The sequence below is a fragment of the Brachycentrus maculatus genome, unplaced genomic scaffold (assembly GCF_059751285.1).
Source record: "Brachycentrus maculatus isolate JH-2025_06_01 unplaced genomic scaffold, ASM5975128v1 h1tg000158l, whole genome shotgun sequence".
Lineage (NCBI taxonomy): Eukaryota > Metazoa > Arthropoda > Insecta > Trichoptera > Brachycentridae > Brachycentrus > Brachycentrus maculatus.
In genome coordinates, this window is record NW_028280911.1 from 910,307 (window position 1) to 936,018 (window position 25,712).

The 25,712-nt window shown below is 33.8% G+C and overlaps 2 protein-coding genes across 4 annotated transcripts in view; one reads left to right on the forward strand and one right to left on the reverse strand.

Moving 5' to 3' along the window:
• The window catches only part of bchs (WD repeat and FYVE domain containing 3 bchs), a 60,971-nt gene extending 36,061 nt beyond the window's left edge, over positions 1–24,910 (forward strand). For 2 of the 3 annotated variants that reach the window (XM_088261575.1, XM_088261578.1), the window contains exons 35-50: positions 523–715; positions 1,903–2,138; positions 2,789–2,894; positions 3,379–3,528; positions 4,377–4,595; positions 5,486–5,765; positions 7,057–7,291; positions 8,046–8,272; positions 8,891–9,144; positions 13,712–13,945; positions 14,540–14,731; positions 15,902–16,133; positions 17,084–17,449; positions 18,305–18,544; positions 20,434–20,585; positions 21,765–22,410. In XM_088261575.1, coding sequence (XP_088117701.1) covers positions 523–715; positions 1,903–2,138; positions 2,789–2,894; positions 3,379–3,528; positions 4,377–4,595; positions 5,486–5,765; positions 7,057–7,291; positions 8,046–8,272; positions 8,891–9,144; positions 13,712–13,945; positions 14,540–14,731; positions 15,902–16,133; positions 17,084–17,449; positions 18,305–18,544; positions 20,434–20,585; positions 21,765–22,022 — 3,574 coding nt within the window. In that variant the 3' untranslated portion in view covers positions 22,023–22,410. Of the gene's footprint in view, positions 1–522; positions 716–1,902; positions 2,139–2,788; positions 2,895–3,378; positions 3,529–4,376; positions 4,596–5,485; positions 5,766–7,056; positions 7,292–8,045; positions 8,273–8,890; positions 9,145–13,711; positions 13,946–14,539; positions 14,732–15,901; positions 16,134–17,083; positions 17,450–18,304; positions 18,545–20,433; positions 20,586–21,764; positions 22,411–24,547 lie in introns of those variants that run through there. The other variant, XM_088261576.1, reaches the window with a different exon arrangement.
• On the reverse strand, positions 10,327–12,349 carry LOC148308531 (cecropin-like). The gene is made up of 2 exons (XM_088261579.1): positions 12,115–12,349; positions 10,327–10,532 (listed from the first exon to the last, which is right to left on the reverse strand). The coding sequence occupies exons 1-2, from the start codon at positions 12,229–12,231 to the stop codon at positions 10,446–10,448; spliced, it is 204 nt and encodes a 67-aa protein (XP_088117705.1). The 5' UTR covers positions 12,232–12,349; the 3' UTR covers positions 10,327–10,445.
• Positions 24,911–25,712: the final 802 nt, after the last annotated feature.

Genomic DNA, 25,712 nt, shown 5'->3' on the forward strand with positions numbered 1-25,712 from the left:
TAAGTGTGTTAAGCTATAGAAAGTTCTCCCTCTCTGTTGTAAGCAGACGTTGGTTAATATTTTTGTTTAACATATCGTTCACTCCTTTCAAGAACGTCATAAATCAAAAATCGTTAATTTTCAGTTATGCATGTTTTCGGAATGCCCAGAAAATGTACTAAATCCCAGTTAAAGCGGCATATTTTTAATTTAATATTTACACGCTACTGGGCAAAAAGTGTTTTTTTTGCATTTTGAAGAAAAGGTATTGTTTAATAATTTTTTTAAATATACTAAATATTTTTCAAATGGGGAAAAAACCTCCAGGTTTTACTTAAAAAGATCTGTTGCACAGTAAAAAGTTCAATAAGTGGCTTGATATTTTTTTTTAATACATTGTATTATATTTTCAAACTTTAAAAACGTTCTCCTGAAAAATCAAGTTTTTTGATTTATGACGTTCTTGAAAGGAGTGAGCGATATAAGTAATTGTCTGATATTTATTTTTTGTGAAATAAACATTGCATTGTGTATTTCCCACAGGCCAAAGGAATCTCAAGCAGATATGAATACGAATGGAAGTTCGCCATCCAGCTTGGTGGGTAATCTACGCGGAAGAGAACAGACGTCTTCCGTGGAAGCCAATGAGGATGGAAAGGAGGAAGAAGATGAAGAAGAGCAGCCTCCCCCACCCGACAACCAAACACTTCTGCGTCTACTCGACCACCACGAAAAGGTAATCTCTATATTTTAAATATGTCCAAATCAAACCATTAGCTAGTTAAGGGGTCGTTCATCATTTATGCACTATGTATTATGTCCTCAAAAATTAAAAACGGATATAACTCATTTTTTAGATTGACAATATTTTCAAAGGCAATTAACAAAACAATTAAAAGTATCTTACCAAAAAGTACCTTATTTGTCACAAATCTGTAAAAGAATCTATAAAACAGCCATATTACTAAAAAAATACAAAAATCCTTCATTAATACATTTTCGATTCTTTCCCGAATTAGTTCGCATGCTAGGAAACCCTTGAAAATATATATATATTTTTTTTAAATCAGTTTCTTAAATTCCGATTGTTTTCAGCGTATTCTCCATTTCAATAAAATATTTTACCTATAAACTTTATTATGAAAAGATGTGTATTGTCACTTTGCAAGTGCATACAAATTTTAGTCATATGAATGGTGCACAGTACCATTTAGCTTTATGAATTCCCAGACTTCCATATAAAAACTTTGTGTCATCAATAAAATCTTGAGTAATTATTGTTTTCATAATAGTATCCGTTTACTACTACATATTTATCTACTCTTAGTAATAAGAAAAGTGACACCTAACCTAACCAACCCACTATATTTGGCACTAGGCGGGAAGAATTCCACCATTCAATTCAATTCAATTTATTTATTTTTAAACATATATATTACAAACTTAAAAATTTAAAGCGTATACATTAAAATCGAAAATATGTAAGAACTATTGCTAAAGGTGTAGAAAAATCCCGCTTCGGAAAACTCCTTCAGACACATGGAACTGATCAATATCCAATGAGATATTGTTCAACATAGCGGTAGCTCTTCCTATAGGCATAACCATAGGCAGGTTGGTCCTGTGTATAAGAATGTGAAATAATCTATGCCGACGCTGTCTTAGGTAACTATCTGGAACATACAGACCAATGTTCCGGATAATTTCAGGATTATCGATCATACCGTGCAACAATCAATAAAAATGCGTAATCAAATACACATTCCTTCTAGTCTCTAAACTATTGTAGCCAAGCATACCCTGGAGAAAGTCGGTCGGGTAGAGCCAAGGATAATAGCCGTTTCTCATGTAGAGACACTGATACATACAACACTGATGTCAACATTTTTTATATCACCCTAATATATTTTAATTTTATTACAGATTACTCATATGTTCCGGTGTGCCAGGATACAAGGTTTGGACACAACGGAGGGGTTGTTGTTGTTTGGCCGGGAATGTTGCTACGTTATTGACGGGTTCACTCTCCTGAAGAACAGGGAGATCCGTGACTTGGACAGCTGCCCGGCCGACTACGAACCGATACTTCCGGCCAGCCAGGGCTGTTCCACAAAAGAAGTACCCAGACTCTGCTCCAAATTTTCCTACGAAGACATCAGGTGATTTATTATTGTCTTTTGCATTGTAATCTGTGAACTCACCTAGTCCACGGCAAATATTCACACTTTGAGAATACAAGGCTAGTGTATTGTTGGGTAATATATCCAAAATAAAACAAGGTTTGTTGGATTGAATTCTACATTTATTTATGTATATGTTAATACGTGACGCGTTTTGTCTTCTTAGGACATTATCAAACAATTATGCAGTGTTTGAAAATGTCTTAAGAAGACGAAACGCGTCACATATTAACATATATGTACATACATAAATAAATGTAAAATTCAATTCAACAAACCTTGTTTTATTTTGGATATACTACCCAACAATTCAATATGGAATTCTACCAACTGTCTGCAGTTACAATAAATACAAGGCTAGTTTATACAAAATTTATAATGTTCTTATTGCCATTCAACATTCGCCAAGTTCCACTTAAAATTTATATATTATTTGAAACAGTTTTATTTAAACCATTTAATTTTAATTGATGTTCCATCAAAACCATTAAATGTGACATAAAATATTATTAAAACCTTTAAATGAGGCAATTTGTCCTCAAACGTCATTTCAATCTCAAGATATTGTTGCTTAAAGTTTACAATTTTGATGTTTTTGATCAACTATTTTATTTGATGTATCTTTTCAGAGAGGTTCACAAAAGGCGCTACCTTCTCCAACCGATGGCTTTAGAAGTATTCTCAAGCGATGGGCGTAATTATTTGCTCTCGTTCCCGAGAAAAGTCAGGAATAAGGTAACCACACCTTCATATTATCAAACTGAAAATATAGTAAATGTCAGTTAATATAAAATTTAAGGGGCAGGATTTTGCAAAAAAAAATTACCAAAACATTATTTGAATTTTAAAGGCACTATGTGATATGCTCCAATATAGCAGCCATTTTTTCTTATTTTCAAAGTAAAGATTTGTTGTGATGTGAGTTAAAAGTGGTGGCATTGTAGACAGTTTCATTTTTCTCACATTTTTTTGTGTTTATATTGGCTTTTTAGTAAAAAATATACAAAGGTTGCCGACTGATAATTTTGAATTATTAAAATTCATATATACTTTTTGAGGGAAAAACTTTTTAAATTACCATATATTTTATATGGAAAATTTTAAATTATTATGATAAGTAAATTTCCTCGAATATTATAAATTAATGGATATTTACTATGTACTCTGTAGATAGACTGTAAAGATTTAATTCTGATGAAATGGTGATCTCGTTTTCCAGGTTTACCAGCGCTTTATGTCGTTGGCAACAGGAATATCTGACAGTGCTGCCGGATCGGTAGCCGGACAGAAGCGCGGAGTGGCTGTGGAACAATCCCAGGGCCTTCTGGCAACTCTCATCGGCGATACGTCCGTCACACAGCGATGGGTGGTCAGTATTCTGCATATCACCATAGTTTAAGTCTCGCATGGCTAGGAGCTGGGACCAGGGGACCTTCGCAATGAGCTATATGCCGGGCTAACAACCTAAAGGTGTGCTGGGTTTTGTTGGATGAGAGCTCCCCAGGATAGAATGCGTTGCTATATTTTAAGCAAGGCCTATATCAAAAGTTGGGTGCAAAATAGCACCTGGAGAAAAATAACACTAATAAATGTTGCTACACTCTTGGAAGCCTGGGTGTAACTGATATCAATAGTAAGGTAGAGGAAAAGCAATTGAGATGGTATGGGCACATAGGTCGTAGAGAACCTGAACATATTGTAAACCAGGCGATCGCCATGAATCTGCCTCGAAAGACATCTAGAGGAAGTCCAAAAAATTCATGAATGCTACAGAAAGATAACATGCTTCGAAGGCATGACCTAGGTGATATGGCATATGATAGAAAGATCTACAACCTGAGGACGAGGAGAGCTGACCCACTGTCTACAAAAACGATAAGTTGGGATGGAGTAAGAAAGAAGAAGTGTGCTCATTGATCAACCAAAGTACATTCCACTTTACGCAGATGTCACAACTTATAAATTGTCTATATTTTTATAGTTATATAGCATTCATATCTAACTTCTCGAGATGTTAAGCACATATTTTAGCAACAATTTTTTTATGTTTTTAATATTGAAAGCATTAACTTTGTGGATCATATTGATATATTATTTTGAGAAATAAAAAGACTTTGTTTTTTTCAAGAAATATAACAATTTTTTTGTTAAAGTTTTTCTTACTTGGCAACCAACATATTTCAATGACTTTAGGACTCATTGAGCATGTTTTTTCAGCGTGGTGAGATATCCAACTTCCAGTATCTGATGCACTTGAACACGCTTGCGGGTCGCTCGTACAACGACCTCATGCAGTACCCTGTATTCCCCTGGATCCTGGCAGACTACGACTCCGACGAACTGGACCTCACGGATCCCAACTCTTTCAGGGACTTCTCCAAACCTATGGGAGCGCAGAGCCCTGACAGACTCGAACAATTCAGGAAAAGATTTAAGGTAAAAACTTTTCTGTTTTTCTATTCTATAAATTTTGTATTCGCAATATTTATTTACCAAGCCTATGAAAAAACCATAATATATGTTTTTTTCTAAGACTGCAGTTTGGTGAATATTTCAAGTGTATAAAGTGATCACTTAAATCAGCCTATGGCAGGTTGTAAGGCTCATTAGCACCATACTTCTATATTCTTCTTCATCTATGTCGAGATGTCAAAAAATGTATATAAAAACTCCTAAGCGGAGATAATCCAGATTTGTGAACAAGTAATTGGACACACTAAAAATGTTGTAAATATTAATGGTCGTTTGAAATATTCAAGTACAAATGTGCTTATTTATGAACGTATGTGGGTGTTATATTTTATTTGATTTTTGTTTGCACAATCCTTCAATTCTATAACATTACAACAGAATTTCACAAAGAAATATTAATAATCATTATTCCTTCTTGGAAATATTCCCAGTGAGGTCAACATATAAATTATAAACTTTATAAAATTAAACAACTTTGTTTTAACCACTTTTTTTCATTTATTATTAGTACACTTTAACCAATCGGTTTCGACAAAAACCTTGTCATCATCAGGGTTTATTAAATTCTAAAACATTAAAATACTAAAAAACATTAAAATACTCATAGTTAATTACATACCTTTACCAAAAACTTCCACACACTCCGTACACCATATGAAAATATGATTTAAAAACTCCTAAATGTTATTTTTATTGTGCATTGCACAAAGTATCTGCGGAAAACATTCAAGAAATATAAATTATAACCCGGGACCTTCAGCAGTGTCGCTTAATTCACATTGTCGATGGATTGATAAAGTCGGTATTTGGAGTATCGGTACTGGTTGGTTTTGAACGCTGGTTACGTGTTTCAGGAATGGGACGACCCCCACGGAGAGACGCCCCCGTACCACTACGGCACGCACTACTCCTCGGCGATGATAGTCTGCTCCTACCTGGTGAGGATGGAGCCCTTCACGCAGCACTTCCTGCGCCTGCAGGGCGGCCACTTCGACCTGGCCGACAGGATGTTCAACTCGGTGAAGGAGGCGTGGCGATCCGCCTCCAAGCACAACATGGCCGATGTCAAGGAGCTCATCCCCGAGTTCTTCTACCTCCCAGAGTTTTTGTGCAATTCCAACAATTTTGATCTAGGTACTTTTGTTTTTGATTTCATTTTTGTGTAATCTAAAACAATTTATAATATTTTGTAAATCAAAAACATTGTCAACTTTTTATTTTGTACTACAACACTCCTTATTATTCATCGTTCACTTTGTGTAGTACCAATTAAAAACGCTACTTCACGACTACCGGTTTTGAAATAACCATTCCATCGTCAGGTCATCTGTAGACTACAGTTGCTATTCATAAATGGTTAATGGAAGTGGGTAGATCTGAAATAGATTGCATCATTTGACCATGTCGTATTTGATTGTATATCCTGAACAATTTTCTATCATATAATTTTATAAATAAGTATTTATATACCATGTAGAGCGAGGGTGGCCAACCCGCGATTATGTATGAAGAATATATTTTTAAACCAGTGATATATTTGTGATACACGGTTTGATACATCAATAAAATGTATGCCCTCAAGTATTATCTATGAGCCAAGTCATGCATGTTGTTATAAAAACAGTGAACAATATCCGTTTGCACGCTCTTGAGTATTGCCAATTTAAGGCAATATTGAAAAATCTCAAAAACCCGTTAAGGTGTGCAACTTCAACAATTGAAATAGATTTAGAAAAATTATGTAAGCGAAAAGAAAATCAAATCTTGCACTGAGTCGTCCTTGATAAATTGGTTTTATTTAAAAATAAAATTGTTAATATTGTTTTTTTGTGTATTTTAATGAAAAATTTAGATTTTTAAAAATTTTCAAAATATCAATTACTATACAAATACATTTTTTGTTGGTCCAATGTGTGCTTTCTTCTCACATCTGGTCGTAGTAATTTTTTCACAATTACCCTGTTTGTATTTTCTGATTACCTCTGCATTCAAATTATTTACAATACTTACAAAAAGTCAATAAGTTTGAAATTATTGTAGTATAAAAAAAATTCTTCCGCCTGTATGCGGCCCTTGTGAATATTTTAGGTCGTCGGTGCGGCCCGGGGTGCAATTTGGGTTGGCCAGGCCTGATGTAGAGTGTAATCAATTAATTTGAAGAAAATTGATCAATTTGTACTACACATCGCAAGGGTAGAATTTTTTTTATTTAAAAAGTTAACATAATACTAGAAACAAGTTCATAATATCAATGTCTTAATTTTATAAATGAATATTTGAAAATGTGCCCTCGGTTTGGGAAAACTCAGTGAGGGTGCCATTGAAGTAATTTTTAATTTATAATTATGTGTGTGATGAAATAAATAAATGCGATGTTGAAAGATCAATTTTGATAATAATTATCTTTCTTTAAATTTACCCTCAGGTTGCAAGCAATCCGGGGTTGCTCTCGGCGACGTGGTACTTCCTCCCTGGGCCAAGAGCGACCCTCGCGAGTTCATCCGGGTGCACCGCGAGGCCCTGGAGAGCGACTACGTGTCGCACCACCTCCACCACTGGATCGACCTCATCTTCGGCTACAAGCAGCAGGGCCAGCCGGCCGTGGACAGCCTCAACGTCTTCCATCACCTCTTCTACGAGGGGAATGTGGACATTTACAAGTAGGAAAAAATGCCAAATTTAACAATTATAATCAATATTCTTTTCCTCACGTGTACACTTTATTGTGTAATAACTAACCAATTACAACATTTTGAGTGTGTCCAAATACTAACGTTATTGGGATTATAATCCAGGATTTGGACCTCACATACAAATAAAACTACATTGGCCCAGCCGTTAAAACAAGTTTTGCCCAAAAAATTTTTTCATTCCTTGCTCCAAAAATATTTAATTTGCTGCCCGAAACCATTAAGATTTCCAGGAGTGATCAGGTCTTTAAGAACAGTGTCCGTCGATAGTTGCTTAACATTGGAAGGGACAAGGTAGAAAGTGAATTGATTAAAGTCCAGGTGTAATTATCACATTGAAAAACCTTAAACTATAAATTATTTTTGTATCTCCTGTATGTTATGTTTATAATCTAATCATTGAAAAAAAAAATTATAAAAAAAAAAATATATATATATATATATATATATATAAATTTTGTATTACCATGTTAGTATTCGGCTCAACACAGGCCATGCCTAAAGAACCGTAATACGTATAATAAATGTGTATATGAAATGAATATGTATATTGAATGTATCTATGTATTATGAAAATAAATAAAAAAAATAAAAAAATAAAAAATAGTTTCTGCCTAGTAAAAAAGCTTCTTCATTTTCCCAATAGATTATCTCTAGTAAAATTTTAGTGATCCTAGTAACAATGTTTCGAAATTCATAACCTATTTCATTTCTTCTCTCTCAGTATTGACGATCCCCTGAAGAAGAATGCGACGATTGGATTCATCAATAACTTTGGCCAGATACCCAAACAGCTGTTCCGGAAGGCTCATCCCAGCAAGAAAATGTCTCAGCGTAGTTCCACTATCCTGGACCCCAACATCATCAACCCGACGGTCGGAATCACTCCGCCGGAAAAGCTTTTCTTCCATAATTTAGACAACTTAAAACCAACTCTCCAACCGGTCAAAGGTGAGAACAACTAACTGTTTATTTATCTTTTTTATGCAGACAGGCTCCACATCTTAGATAACCATTTCAGTGCTGAGATTTTTTTCACATATGTATGTAAATTATAATTGTTAAAAATGAAAAAGTGGTCTTTTTTGTTATGTATGTATAAAATCAACAATATTTTTCTCAAATTTTTAAAGATTTTCTCTTCTTCAAACTGTCATCCGCACCCAATGGTGTATAGGGCACTGCATCATATAAACGCTTATCTTAATCGTTAACATATGAAGGAAAGGTGATCAGCCCTCCGCTTCAGGTACCAGTCCAGGGTTAATATTGTACAAATATTTGAGTGAAAAAAGACTAATATTTATTTGACCCCCTGGGAATCGAACCCAGGACCTCCAGTCTAGTAGGCGAGCGTGTTTACCATTACGCTACGGAGGCGGACTAAAGATTTTAGTTCAATCAAACTACCCAAATAAAACTACAATTTGTAATAAACATACTTATTCTTACATTTTGATTTGAAATTTCGTAAAACAAAACACTTAGGGAATCAAATACCCGCTTAGGTATGCTCTGCATTAATAATCAATTAAAAATCTTAATATTTATTTTTTATTTACTCCATAGAAGTGAAAGGTCCTGTCGGTCAAATCCTGTACACGGATAAAGCGATCCTAGCCGTGGAACAAAATAAAATCCTGATGCCTCCTGCGTACAACAAGTATGCGGCGTGGGGCTTCGCGGATCACTCATTGAGGATTGGCAACTACGACAACGACAAGACGGTGTTCGTGTGCGAGAGCGTGGCTCAACAATGTGGAGAAATTGTTTGCTGCGTTTGTCCTTCGGCTAAAGTCCTCGTTACTGCTGGTACCAGTACGGTGAGTGCATATTTTTGGTATTAATTTTTGTGATCAAAAATGATGGATGTATGTAAGTATTGTAGGACAACTTTTTACAAATTCTAATAATTTCTACATCCAACCTAAAAACTATATATGGATATCCCTGATTTACACATATAGCTCACTCGTTTCAACATCATAAATAAAAAAAAATAGATTTTTCAGGAGATCTTTTTTAAAGTTTAATAATATAATAGAATGTATTAAAAATAAATATCAAGCCACTTATTGAACTTTTTATTGTGCAACAGATCTTTTTAGGTAATACCTGAAGATTTTTTCTCCATTTGAAAAATATTTAGTATATGTATTCAAAAAAATAATTAAGCAATACCTTTTCTTCAAAATGCAAAAACAACACTTTCTGCCCTGTAGCGGGTAAATATTAAGTATAAAATATAAAAATAAAAATATGCCACTTTTGCTGGGATATAGTACATTTTCTGAGCATTCCGAAAACATGCACAACTGAAAATTGACAATTTTTGATATTTGCCGTTGTTGAAAGGAGTGAGCGATATCAGTTTTATATTGTCTAATTATCTACGAAATATGTTTTTTGTGACAGTTCTTACATATTCAGATATCAATTTGACATCTCAACAAAATAATAATAATTCAGAGAGGATCTTGCATCCATTTAAAATAAAGGTCTCTCCTAAAAAAAAAAAGAATACTCAACTTTACCATAAATGGTGGCGAGAACTCACACATTAAAGCCGTGTAAATCATGAGATGTCAAAATAAAAAATAGCTTTTAAGTGGAGAAACCTAGATTTATGAACAAGGATTTGGACACACCTGAAATATTGTGAATTCAGATATAATTCTGAAAATAGTTTTGACAATGTGGATAAAATTTATAGGGTGCATGGAGTATTCTTTAGAGGTAATTATGTAAGAAAGCCCACATATTATAAATTGGAATATCAAATTGAAACTTCATATATGAATGTTACATAGTGTATAAAGTGATCTACATATTATGACTGCCAATGCTAAGCCATAATGCCCATATTTTTATATTCGCTTCATATAAAAAATATACTTTGTTGTACATCTGAAATATATCTTAAACTATTTACCTCTTTTTGTTTTACCTCAGATAGTAAGAATTAGAAGCGGAGTCTACTTCTCGATCTTAGTTTATACGAGCATGTTTGTAATTGAAAACAGTTTCTTCTTTTTATTACATATTTTTATTTAGAAAGCACAAAAATAAATTATATTCTTACATATGTACAATTAAAAACTATTTGCGTATTATCAAATTAAAATTATCCTAGTGCTGCTGCAGAACCAACAACTGCTACTGCAGGACCGGCCTTGATAATACCATCGCGAACATTTTGCCCGACCCTCTCCTGAAAGAAAAAAATATATATTTAAATTTCAATATATCTGCCATCGACACTCATGAAGCCAGCATATGGCAAAATTACAGCAAGCTAGTAAATATGGAAAGTCCTTTTACAACCTGATTCTGATCCACCAAAGACAAAGTGAATTGGTCGGTTAACACCTTCTATTGTAACATTTTTGTCTGCCTCCGTGGTGTAATGGTCAGCATGTTTAGCTACCGTGCTGGAGGTCCCGGGTTCGATTTCCAGGGGGGGTTAAAATAAATATTAGTGTGATTTTATACTGTAATATTTATTTAATATTACGCTGGACTGGTTTCTGAAGCGCAAGAGCGATCACCTTACCTTCATGTAAGTAATGATCAAGATAACAATGCGTCAATTCGATGAAGTGCTCTATGCACCATTGGGTGCGGATAAGGGTTATAAGCAAGTAACATTGTTTTTGCATTATTTTTGAGTTATTTTTTTCATTACCATACCTACTGTATTTTTCAAACATCTTGTCTTATTCCATGGCACCTTACGAGGGCCCAGAGCAGCTGTATTGTCAGCTTTGAGAATAGATGCCTGCTAAAAAATTTAGGTGTGGACTCCTTTGACCTCGTGAGAAATGAGAAAATACGGCAAAAGACACAGAATCGCATGGTCATAACTGTTGTCAAGAAAAGGCAATTTAGTTGCCTAGGACATTTACTTAGCATTCTTCTAAGAGCCTTATCAAGCTTGCATCGTTCCCGCCACTCAGGACATCCACTCCTGACAATCTGTTAGTTCTCATTTCGGGATGCGGACCCGACGTAAGAGGATGCAAAGGAACTTTCAGCAGACAGAAGAGCTTAGAAGCAGTTTGTGGGATCCATATCTCCACATGGAGAGTCAATATGGATGAATGAAAGAAATGTCTGATTCCACGCTTCTAGTTTAGATATTGACTTTGAAAAGAAAATATTTGAATCTCATTTTGTAGTCAACGAGTTCGAATTCTCAATTTTTCATTTTGAAATCTCCTTTTTAAATAAAAATAAAACAGGTTTCATTAGAATTATAGTAAACTGTGTGTATCATTCTTAGTAACTCTGCATCAATAATAATATAAAAATCTATTCAATTTGAATATATTTAATGTCGTGACAGAGATGAAGTTTTACTATACAAAGGGAACATGGAAGTTTGGGCGTTTTTTTTATATATTTATTTGGGAATTGTACAGCTTACTTATAAAAAAATTTAAATAATCAACAATAGTCACATTAACAATAATAAACATTATATTACATTAACAAAAAATAGTTACGTTAAAAAAAAAGCCAATCAAACAATTCCACATTTATGTTATAAAACTATTAAAAAATATTCAGAGATTTAAAAAAGGGTATTATATAAAATAATAGATTTAGCAGGAAGGAGAGAGGCATTTATAGAGCTTACGACCTGTCATTTACTGGGTTAAGCGATCACATTGTACACTGTGTAAATTTCATCCATCAAATTATTTAAGTAAATGTCAAAAGATAAAACAGTTTGCATGCTATTTATGATGTGATTTAAAAAAAAACTTTTTAAAATATTGAAATAAACTTACAAGTTTCTTGAAAACCTTCCATCTTGGCTCTGGAACGGGCGCCGGAGATGAAGAGACTTCGGATGCCACCAACATAGCAACGAGGAAAACCACAAACAATTTTGTTGAAGACTTCATTTTATTTGATTTTTTTTAAATTGACGTTTCAAACTCAACTGCACTCAGAGGGAGAGACAAATATTTTATGATTAGCAATGAAAACCTGTCAGCTATTTATACTAAAAAAGAGATGAATCGTCCATAATACAGATTGCGAGTAAAATAGTGGAATCCCCGTCTCACTCGTTTGTTTACGTTATGAGTTCCGTGAATTGAAATTTACTGACCACTCATAATTGTTATGCAAATCAGCTGGGGAAGCCAATTGATAGTGAGGCATGTACTTGCTTTGTTGCGGGGGATTCACTCTTGCCCAGAAATGACCCCAAAACATGACCCGTTACTTAATAATAAATTTTTATAAGTAAACAAATGATTACACGCAATCATTTATTTATACACAGAAAATATTCGTAATACAGTGGGTTTTTTTTGCATTTTATTTTGAAATAATGAAATTTTGATATAAGGTTGGAAATAATGAAACAAGAGTTAAATAATAAATAATAATAATTGTAAAACAAACTCCCTCTCTAAACACAAGTATCTACTTTGTTAGAGGTAGAAACGTTATATTTGAAATATTTTGTATATTTACGTTTTTTACTTTTCTACGTTTTGTATATAAAAAAAAACAAAATGCTCTATTTTCTGCAGTATTTATTACATTCAATTAAAATAATTTCCATGGGCATCTATGACATTCTGCTTACGATCAGGCAAATGATATATCCTTTTTTTAAATTGTAAATGAAAACACTTGTTTTTTACCACTTATAAAGTTTTTAACGATTAGTTTTAGAAGCTTTAGATGCTTCCATCTACGGGTTTGAATATAAAACTGAATAACTATTTTTAAAAATTTTCATCTTTGGAGTTTATAAACAATTTAAAGTCCTCTATGGCATTTTTTAGGTTATTATATTTTTTCTGTCATTAAAATAGCTCATAATTGTGAAACAGGTAATAATCTGTAGGTGATATATCCGGGTAATAAGGAGGATGCCGTAAAATTTCATATCGTAAAGAAGTTGATTTATTAACGGTTAATGAAATGGTTTTACGAAAATGAAAAACAAGGATTTAAAAATTCTAAACAAAAATATTGGGCACAAGTTGCAATGAACCTCTTCCAGACGCTTAGCTGCGTCACACACACAAACACAAACTCTCGTTTCATTGTTTCCAACCTAATATATATTTAACTTTATAAAATAAAACAATTTATTTTTAACCACTTTTTTATTGGTACATTTTTTCTCCAACTAATTTCGACAAGAACCTTGTCATTATCAGGGTTAAACATGTACTAATTCTAAAACACTGAAGTATTCATAGTTAGGTGAGTGGGCGGGTTTAAGGAATGGGTAATTGAGTTAAGTTTGGAGTGAGAGGGGTGGTTAAAAATGATCTGATCTCTTAACAGAGATAAAACAAAAATCATAATTATGTATGTGGCTTCTAATATTTCTTTTTTTATTTTCAATATTATTTCTAGGTTCTTACAGTATGGCAATACGACGCAAATAGGAAGCTCCTCAGTATAAAGCACAGCCTGTATGGGCATACAGAGGCGGTCACGTGTCTCTCCGCCAGTCCGGGCTACAATGTGGTGGTCAGCGGTAGCAGAGATGGCACTGCCATAGTATGGGACCTGTCACGGTGCGTGTTCGTCAGGCAGCTCATAGGGCACACGGGACCCGTCACGGCAGTCACAGTCAACGACTTGACGGTGAGGATTTCTTTTTTTTATTAAATATTAAAATCAAACACCGATTTCTAGAGTCTACTAAATTGTATTTTATTATTAAAAATATTTCAAAATAAAATTTGTGACAATTGTTTCGCCTTGTTATTGCAATTTCAAACTTATGACATTAGTTTGATTTTAATATTTAATGTGTTAACACATTGCAACACAAAGCGGGCGAATCGCCGGCCAAAGTCAATTTTTCACTGACTCACAAAGCCAGTGATTCGCAATTTGCCGGTTTGTCTTTGAAGTGATTTTTTTACATTAAAACTGAATGACAATAACTTTATTCATAAAAATTACATAAATAAGTATGTATATCTAGTTTACGAACCAAAAAAAAGGCTTTTATGTTTTAACCTTTTAATTTTATGAGTCTTGTTGTTATTGTAATAAAAAATGTGTCAAAATGAAATAGTGTATTGTATAAACAAATTATGTTGTCTTTATTAGTGGTGCAATGGGTTAATATCATGATTAGAGGACCTATCCATATTTTTCCTACGCTTCAGGTATAATGATACATATTATTTTCCCCAATAATAATGGACAAATCTTTCTTACTTATGCCAGGGTGACATAGCAACGTGCGCGGGCACTTGGTTGCACGTGTGGTCCATCAACGGAGACATCCTCGGCTGTGTGGACACTTGCGTGGGGAGAGCCGACCGCATGCAGCAGATCTTGTGCGTCGGGTTCTCCCAGACCAGGGAGTGGGACGCTCTCAACGTCGTCATTACGGGATCCACTGATGGGGTGGTCAGGGTTAGTGCCATGATAAATTCTGTATTTCATTTATTTATTTTATAACACACAAATTCACATATTAAAATGTACAGTCCTAACCAGGTTTCCCTGTGCTGAGAACACATTTTACAACATATGTTTAAGACATTATTAATTTGCTATTTTTGTCTCAACAATAATAATAGTTTTTGGTCATTTATATATGTAGTGTCATTTTCGTAAAAAATAGATATAAATTATCTACTTCTAACCTTTATCCGCACTCAATGGTGAATAGGGCACTGCATCGTATTGACGTAGTGTTATCTTGATTGTTACTAACATGAAGGCAAGGTGATCACTCCTGCGCTTCAGGAACCAGTCCAGAGTAATATTAAAATAAATGTTAGAGTGTAAAATCACTAAAATCTATTTTCAAACCTCCCTGGGAATCGAACCCTAGCACGGTAGTTAAATACGCTAACCATTACACCACGGAGGCGGACAACAAATAATAGGTAAAAGAAAATTGTAAATGTAATTTGGAAAACAAATGTTTTTTTCTAAATATCAACTCATTGTCACTGTTTCAAGCTGCTGGTGACATTGCATTATTTTTTACAATAAAATATTACATTACTTTTTTTAGTATTTGGAAAAAATATGCAAAATATATATATATAAAAATAAACACTAGGAACAACAAAAACAAACTGTATAAATGTAAGAAATGCTGTCTGTTAAGGCTCATTGAAAATATTAATAACAGATCCTGTGTTACAGATTATTTATTTATTTGACTTGCTACACTTCCGTTAAAATTCTTTAATTAAAAAAATATATATATTCCTTAAGAAAAATGTCAGGAGCGATAAACTTTATTAAAATATAAACTATCTTTCAACTACATTTTTAACCATCTATTTTTTTTCCGGTTTTACAAAACAAGACACCAATGCCTGGTTTATATATAATGGATTTTCTATATTTTTAGTCATGCTTCACTTATTTTCCTTCCCATCTATTAAACATTTTGTTAAACAATATTAATTTTTATTACATTAAATTTTAGAACACCCTTAAAATATGATAGAGAAATGCAGTCACCCAAAAAACCACACTTCAGTTCATACTCTGAACATGTGCCATCCCATTAGCTGCATGTTCTGAGTTGAATCAGGTATTGAATTAATTGTATCTGGTTTCCAGATGTGGTCAATCGATTATGTACAAGTACCTGCGGATGAAGATCTCGTCGAGAATACTCCCGTTTCTCCTTCCAAACCGAAGCAGAAGCCTTCTTCCAAACTCTCCACGGAGTGTAGTTTGAGTGACAGTGAGAAAGCTCCGAAACCGAAAGCAGTTTGTGATTCTTCCACCACCGCCAAGAAAAGGGTTGAAGAAATGGTCAAACAAATAAGCCTGTCTAATGATGACAATGGTGAGCTCACTTTTATGCAAAAAATCAAGTATAAAATAATTTATATATTAGTGTGGTTGAAGATTTATTGGAAAAGGATTGATTTTGAAGGTGATCATGCAAGTTGACAGTCAGGCACGTCTCGTTAAGTAAAACAGACCGTTGGTAGATGTGTAAAGATTTCATGTGGATAAAGGCAACTCTGAAATGAATCAGTTTTCAAAAGTTGTATGTATGCAGTATTGTAACAATCATATTCCTATCTTATTCGTTCAAAAGTTACTAAGTGAATTGTTATTAATGAATGAATGAATGAACATATTGATGAATGTTCTATAATTTGCAGAATTGTAAATTTTGCACAATGTATAAAGTGATCACTTAAGCCAGCTAGTGTCAGGTTATAAGCCCTGGAAATGTTCACATTTCCATATTCTCTTTGCATTAAAAATTATGTTTCATCTCTGTTGAAACAACTATAATTATACATCTGGGATATCCAGTAGGCTAAAAATCCAGTGTTTACAGGAATAAACAAATAATGATAATATTTAACCTTTCTGGGGGTGCAAAAATTTATGTCCGACTTTTTCTGTGGAGTGGGTTCTTTTTACATGAAAAAAAAAATTTCTTCATTAAATCGATGTATTATGAAGATAGAAATTATGTAAAAATAATTTAATAAAAAAAAAACCTATTCGAAATATTTTTCAATTATGACAAAATTACGCACAAATATCCACAGATGTGATTGATATACAAGTTACATCATACCAACTGACAGATGGACTTCGACGTTCATTAACGTCAATACTTCTTTAAGGAAAAAGCACTGACATTCATTTATGTCCATACTCCCAGACAGGTTAATGTTTTCAATGTTCATAAATATCAATTACATTTTTAATACATGTTTTTGACAAATAAATGTCAACATGGTTACGTTTATCATAATGATATGTATCTTCTAGGCGTTCTTACAAAATCGGGATCTGAAAGTTCACTTTCTGAAGCCGGCGACACGGCCAGTGCGAAGGAATCTCTACAGAGGCACGAAGAGAAGGAGACCTGCAGCGACAACGAGGACAGCGCTTACCGCAAGGACAACTCCGAGTACCCTTCCAACGAGCCCAGGGGCCGTGTCGAGAGTGCGGGAAGCGACAGGGAGGAGGCGTACAGGGAGAAGTGGAACAGGACCCCTTCCGTGCAGAGCCAGGAGGATGAGCAGCCCGCGTCGGCTGGCGCGCAGGTGGAGGAGGCCCGGCAGATGCAAAAGCAGGAGGCGGTCATCCTCAGACGGATGTCTCGGGGCAACCCGCTGTTCAGGAAGAGCGAAGGTAATGCACTTAACACTTCTTCATGAGCCCTCCCCCCTCCGATCTCCACCGCTGGATATAATCCACTTCCCCTTCTGCTGCTTGCAGTCAGTTTTTACCCCCCACAGCCTATGTCGTTGGACCATCTCTTTTGGGGTCTTCCGACACCTCTTTTCTTCTCCCAAGGTCTCCATCGTAGAATTCTTGGGGTCCACTTAACACATTCACCATAAAATAAATAACGCCATACAGGGAACTTGGAAATTTGCAAACTTTTGATAATAACTTTGATCCTTAACTTTGTTAACACATTGTTTGCGGGAAACACTTAAAGGTGGAGACTGACCGGAGCATTTCGTCGTAACGTAATACGTTACGATGCGAGCATTCGGGCAGTCAGTACACCGAGCCGAACGCTCCATCCATAGTTTCAGATGCTCGCTGCGAGCGATGTTACGCCAAAATGCTCCGGTCAGTCTCCCCCTTAAGAGCGTCTTTAACATACTGTTGGTATAAGGCAGGAGATGCTTATAAATAAACTTTCTATTTGGTTACTTTTGCTACACCGGAAGACGCCAAATAATATTGTACAAATCAAAATTAGGTTTGCAGTTACTTGTGATTAGTATGCGACCCTAATTGGTATACTTATTAAGGTTGGGGTTGATGAAAAACCTGACAACATTGTTTTAACAAAAAAAAGGGGTTTCATTTTGTCCCTTTTTCTTATTGATTTTGTTGACAAATAGGTATGTATACATGCAATTCCACAATTCTATGAATAACTCTTTTAGCTTGAACATGCACAAGGTTCTGTGCCATTTTGTGCACAGGCAAGGGTCAATAGGATGTTTATCCAATTAGTTTTGGTGGCAGGTGGCAGCATGGGCGAGTCGAGCGACTCGGGCGCGACCCAGTCGGACAGCCCCCTCCCGCTGGCGGCCCCCGGCGCGCCTGCGCCCGAGGACGCCCCCTTTCCCGGCCTGCGCGCCAGCAAGTCCGACACCAGCCTCACCGACTCCTTCGTGGTCATACCGCCCGCCGCAGCCACCTCGCAAGCGGACCAGACTAACACCAAGCGCAAAACTCTTCAGACACAGAATCATCTGAAGGAGGGTAAGGATTATTTAAATTTTCACGCCCTTTCATATATATTTCGCCCGCCTCCGTAGTGTAATGGTCAGCACGCTCGGCTACCGTTCTGGAGGTCCCGGGTTCGATTCGAAGGGGGGTAAAATAAATATAAGTGATTTTTTCACTGTAATATTTATTCAATATTACCCTGGACTGGTACCTGAAGCGGAAGGCTGATCACCTTTCCTTCATGTGTAAATGATCAAGATAACACTGCGTTTATATGACGCAGTGCCCTATGCACCATTGGGTGCGGATAGGGGTTTTTTTTTTTTTTTCATGTATGTACTGATTTGTGTTTTTCCTGACATAATACCGTACACAGTGGAACCTCTCATAACAAGCATAATTCATTCCAGAATCTTACTTGTTAACCGAAACACTCTTTATGTGAAACATTTTTTTGTTTTGACTGGCGCGGAAGTCTCGGCTAAACGGTGAATGTCGGGAAAAAGGGACTTGCCCATTCTCTGTAACTCATGATGCAAAATTTTGCTTGTTAACTTTATCCACGCGGCTCGCATAACCGTTTGTGTTTTTACAAAACATTCCCCACACGCGGCTGACATAACCGTTTGTGTTTTCACTTAGGTCCAAGTTTCGAACCTCAGTTCAACTTGGAGGGATTTTTTTATGGTGTGGAACTTTGGATAAAATAATACGTCAATCCTTGGCCTTATGACATCTGTTGAAATATCTGACTAATAATTTGTAACATCGCAAGGATAAATAAAATAACAGATCCCTGATTTTTCTTGCGGTCGGTAATTAGTCCGCGCCATAATCATGCCCCATATCTGTCTCACTCTCGACGCTACGCATCGCCAGTGGGTAAGAGTGACACACGATGCGTGCTTTGATTTATTTATGTTACGATCTTATTTGTTTATATTACGATATATTTCAAGAATAATGTGACACGAGTGTATTATAGAGTACCAAAAAGGCACAATGAATCCCATTGAACGTTTTTGTTTAGGAAAATAAATCGTTTCTTAACTAAATACATGATAAAAGTAATCATTTTAAAAACGGCTAAATACCGCCGCGTACGGGCGTCTCTCAGGAACAAAGTTGACGCAGTTAAAAGGTTGAGGAAGCAACTTTTTGATATTTTATTTGCTCGTTATGCACATTATTCGTTATGAGAGGTTCCACTGTATATCACTTTTTGCCAATGGCATCTGGCCAATATTTTTTTCAATAATGCGTTAAAATGGTTTGAGTAATGGACTATTATTTAAGGTTAATTCGCTAATTCGACGATACTAATACGACGGTACATATACTGACACTTTTTGATATGGTTTTGCATAAAATATAGGTTTTTTTTATCGCAGTTTTACATATTATTAGGTTTGTAGCAAAATTTGATTTACATGAATCAACAAGCCTTTACTATTTCAATAACTTGTTAATTTCAACAAAGAAGGATTCATACAAGGGAACTTAAACTGCTTCCATAGAGTAGTATGTAGTCCCTAGTATAATTCCCAGGAGGGAACAAAATTAATATTCATGTTACAAGAGATTTTCCAATGTAATATTTAAATTTAAAAAAAATAATTAAACAATACCTTTTCTTCAAAATGCAAAAACAACACTTTCTAGCCTGTAGCGGGTAAATATTAAGCTAAAAATATGCCTCTTTTGCTGGGATATAGTACATTTTCTGGGCGTTCCGAAAACATGCACAACTGAAAATTGACAATTTTTGATTTATGACGTTCTTAAAAGGAGTGAGCGATATAAAGACTTAACACATAAAAATACATCCTCAATTCTTGAAATATTCACTATGAAATATGTTAGTTTAATTCGAGCTTTAATATAGCCAAAAGTCATTTAATTTTTGTACAATTCTTAAATAGGTTTGAAGTGGCAAAGGCAGCTGGTATTCCGAAGCAAGTTGACGATGCACACCGCTTATGACAGAAAAGACAACACGAGTCCGGCATCTGTGACTTGTGTCACGGCATCCAAGGACGGGCGAGGAGTGGCTGTAGGAGATGCCAGAGGAAGGGTATGTGTCACTCTAACCACATTTAAAAAAATATTCTTACTGAAAATTTTTCATGGTTTCTTCTCGACAATTATCCTTTTTGTGCAACAGATAAAAAAAACCTAATAAAATTGTGACCGTAACATTTTATTATACTGTACGCATACAATGCTGCCTTTTTTTTACTTGATTGCAATATGAGCTTACTTTTTTTTATTCCTCATTTTTTAATTTTGTGTTAATATATAAAAATTCAACTATCTCAACACTTATACGAGTATACAAAAAAAGATTTAAAAATATATAAAAGAAATATTTTTATTTAATTGCTTTCTGTTAGCTGTGTACATAGCACATTTGCCATATTACCAGCGGCATCTTTCGAAAAACTTTTATTTGCAACGAACAAACAATATTTTTTTTCTCATTAAATTTAAAAAGTCGCTTTAAAGATACTTAAACATAGGCTTGTCCTGCGAGCTGTGTACATCCCTTAACGGCTTTGAAAATGGACCAATTGGAAATTTCATACTTTTTGAGATTAAAGGAATAAAACTCCCTCAACTCGAACTCCTTACAATGGCGAGTGGAACATTAAAATTTCTTGAATGTTTTCCACAGATACTTTGTGACACATTTTATAAACTTTATAAAATTAAATACCTTTGTTATAACCACTTTTTTACTAATACAATTAACCTACTGGTTTTGACAAGAACCTTGTCATCACAAGGGTTTATTTTAATTCAAAAACATTAAAAACATTAAAATACTCTCACCAAAAACTTCCACACACTCCGTAAAAATCCTAAATGTTATTTTTATTATTCATTGCATAGCAACCCCAAATGACAACTAATGGAATCACCCAAAAAACAATATGAAGCTGCGCAGCTTACGTGCGCACGCATACGTAAAGTGGCATTGAAATACTACATCCTAATAAAAAAGTAAACTCATTGCATAATTTAGAGATTTTGGAAATTAAAAAAGCCATAAAACAAAATTGAAATATTATTAATAATCAATTAAATTTAAGTAACAGTCCTATTTTTGATATTTTACCAATTTATGTTCCTAAAATTTCTGCACAGTAGGTTTTAATGTGTGTTTTTTTTAATGAGGGAAGCTAAAAAGTTGGACAGCCCTGTCTTTTGAGTTTAGTATCAATATGTATTATTACAATCTCAATGTTTCCAGATATTCCGTTGGTCGGTGTGTGACGCGGGCGGGCGCGGCAGCGATCACTGGGTGCGCGACTCGGGCGCGGCGGCGTGCACGGCGTGCGGCACTCGCTTCACGCTGTACGAGCGCCGCCACCACTGCCGCTCGTGCGGACGCGTGTTCTGCGCACGCTGCTCGCGCTATGAGGCCGCCGTGGCGCGCCTGCGCATCCTGCGCCCTGTGCGCGTCTGCCAGGCGTGCCACGCCGACTTGCAGAAGACCGAAGCAGACTAGACTCAAATTTGGAAGCCATGCTGATAGCGTTTTCTCGGTCACTATGCCGTACGTACATTCACATTATTTGATACAAAGACAATGTCACAATGAAAATAAGGCCCCAGAAGCCATCTTTGCAATACAGTAAAAGTTTTTCAATTTGAACTTGAAGAAATCAAAATTTTACATCAAATTTTCAAAAATATAACTGATACACAGCGATATTTCGAAAGAAAATTTTTATTGCTGACAAAACAACAATCAGTAAATGAAATTGGTAATTTAAATTACTTGAAAGTTATCAAGATAAACTGAGTAATTTTTTGCCATTTTTCTTGAATTTCGGGCAAAATATTTTGATGAATTATTAAAGTTTTGTATGAAAAATAGAATAAATAAGAGAAAATTATGATTTATTATAGTTTGAATCAATGACCTTTTACTGTATGAATAAATTGTTACTTGTATACTACAAATATGTATACTACAAATATGTCAACTAAAATGCCAAATATTTTCATTTATATGTGTTGTCAAATATTCACTATCAAATAATGAGGCATCATCTGGAAAATGGATCTAAGCACTGAGATACTTGTTGTTTATCATTGAAAGAATCACAATTCAATTAATACCGATTACTTAAAAGTAATGGTAACACATAGCATAGATGCATTTAAATATCCTTAGGTGATGTTACTAAAAATTTAGAAAGAAACAATTGATCAGAATTTTCACAGCAGAATGATATTCAATGAAATTTTTATTATTGTTTTTACCAATTATTGTGTGTGTTTTATTTCTGATTTCCATAGTGTAGCGGTTGAAATGTTGTCTTTAAAAAGTTCCTGAATTCTATCAGTTACCATGTAAATCAGTGTATTTCCACCAGCAATTCCACATGTTACCCTAAATTGGCAGGTTACACTGCACCAACTAACAATAATTATGGTTTTCTTCGATACTTATACAACCGCTGTGAAAATTCAGGCTTCTAATGATTCAAATATTGTATGTATGTATAAGAAATAATGACATCTTATGGAAGTAAGCCGGATGACGTTAAAGTTTATAAGATTTAAAATTTTAACTGAGTTTAGGTTTTATATCAATATAACTAGATGTTTACTAAGTACTAGAGACGCATTTCAGTGTGATTTTTGTAATATAGTGTGAAGTTAAACATCCAATTATTCCATTAAAATTACTTGCATGTTATATTACACAAATCAGATTGGCGATAATATAATCTAGCAAATTTACATCGGACCTCTATTATAGAAACATTTATACCTTCCCAATGTTGAACAATTAGCCAATAGCTGTGAATTTTTAACTCATACCATGTAATTCTTATGATATTTATCTACTTATAACATACTGTTATACAAATAATCAGGGCACTGTTGACAAATATTGCCATGTACAAGTCACATTTTCTCAAAATTATTTTAACAGTCTGCCGAAAATCCATAGAGAGACTCTCATGATAGTTGCAATGATTTTTCTTCTCTATTGTGGTTATTTCTATGGACTTGGTCATAGACTAGTCTTCAGGTTGCCTGAATTTAGGTACTTTATAGATTTCCATGTCCTAGAAAATGTGGCGTTTAAACATTCCTTTATTTGTTCTTTCTTGCCCTAAAATTAATATCCCTGTAATAAATTACTACATACTGCCAATATACAATTGACAACATTAAAATGTCACATCTTAAAATTTAATTTATAACATTTTTATCGAATTAAACTTTTTGTCATTATTTATTAACTGATTTTTACTAAAAATTTACAATATTTTTTTTTAAATAAAAATATTTTAATCCCTCTGTAAATATTATTGAATTGTGATTTTTTTCTACTGAAATTATCATGACCATACTATGAAAACTGACCAAGTCAAAATAAATTGGAAAGAGCTGCTATGACCACATATATACTTAAATAAACTCAATAAATAAACCTGATAACTGGAATATAAAATATAATTTTCACAAGTTTTTTGACTTGGCAAATTCCATGAATTGACTTGATCACTTTTCTCAGTAAGCTTACGTTATATTTACCAAATGGTTTTTGTCTAATGGCTGCTGTTTTTTTTTTGATTGAATAAAATTTTGTATCTTTTAGTACTAGAAATACGTATTTATCTTCTGCTTAAAAGTTCTTTATTTTTAAATATGTTTAAAGAACATTATTTTCAACGGGAGATAATTATAAAGTAATAAATATATTCTTCATTTACTTATAAAATTAACTTAGTTGAGTTCAACATTCAGTTTTGAAAAAAGTAAAAGTGAAAAATCTCATTTTTTATTTTAATAATTTAATTATACAAATTTCCATTGCCTAAAGATAATAAAAAGAATTAATTATTTGTTTTAAAAAAAAAACTTCCATGAATACTTAGTCATATATATTCATTTGTGTGGTAAACATAATCTTAGTAGAATACAGTCAATGTAAGTCACTTTTTAAATTATTTTGGCAAAATCGCCTGACCGGAACGACATAAGCATTTTATAACTTTGTATATCTTTTAGCTTACGCTGAAACATGGCATTGGTCACCTTGGCTTTGTGCCATTTATAATCAGGATTATGACGCATTGGTCCTTTGCAGCTCCCTTAGCTTTTTGGTACAGATAGGAGACAGAAAAGAGAGCGGTCTGTTTGCGAGTGTTGAGTTAAGAAAATAAGCATTTACTAAAAATATTTTTTATGTTTAATAACAAAGCACGAATCTTACTACATATAAATAAAAGACGTTAGTCCGTATCCATATATAAATAAAGTAATTTTGTTAATATTTCTAATAATGCTTTTAGAAATACAACATATTTTAGTTTTATGCACAAATGTTTTTTGTTGTTGTTATTTTTGTTTGTATCTAACACAAAAAATAAACCAGTATGATTTCAAAAATAACAGTGTTGAAATTAAATAACAAAAGGTGACAAGAATTAATATCTAAAAATATATATGTACAAACATGTTCATATGTAATTGAAAAAATCAAATTTCCCAAATTGCTAATTATTTGCCATGATGCAATAGTAATAATAATGTGTATTGTGTATTGTTTATCATTCCACTTTCTATCGTTTTGACTGTCAATTTAAAATAAAAAAAAATAAAAAAAAATTACCCTATCTTCAATGTTAATAATTGTGTTATATTTTTGTGAAAATGGTTTATTCTGTGAATGAAATGTGTTTATTTCAAACGTTTAGAAATAAATAATTTACTTCTACACTTAACATTCCCATACATTTTTGACGGAACAACATTTAATGTTTTTTTATTATTTTTTATATCATATTTTTATTTATATCATTTATACATTTTATATAATTTATTAACAAAAATCAAATTTATTTACAAATTATTTTAACGGCTCTTTGTGCCATCTTAAAAATGGATATTATCTTTAATCAATTTATTGGATATTTATTAATTTATTATTAATTTTAAGGAACTTAAATTATAATTTAAAAAAAAAATGTACTGAAAGATCGCTGTAAAAGTATTTTAAGCATGTAAATGCATAGTATTTATTTATTTTTATCTGTATGTAACCTATTTTTTATTGTCATGTATAAATAATATTGACAGGACCCCATTTTATTATCTTTTCAACCGATTTACTTTTTAATGAATTGTTTATTTGTATTTCAAATTATGACATGTAATGAATAATATAAATAAT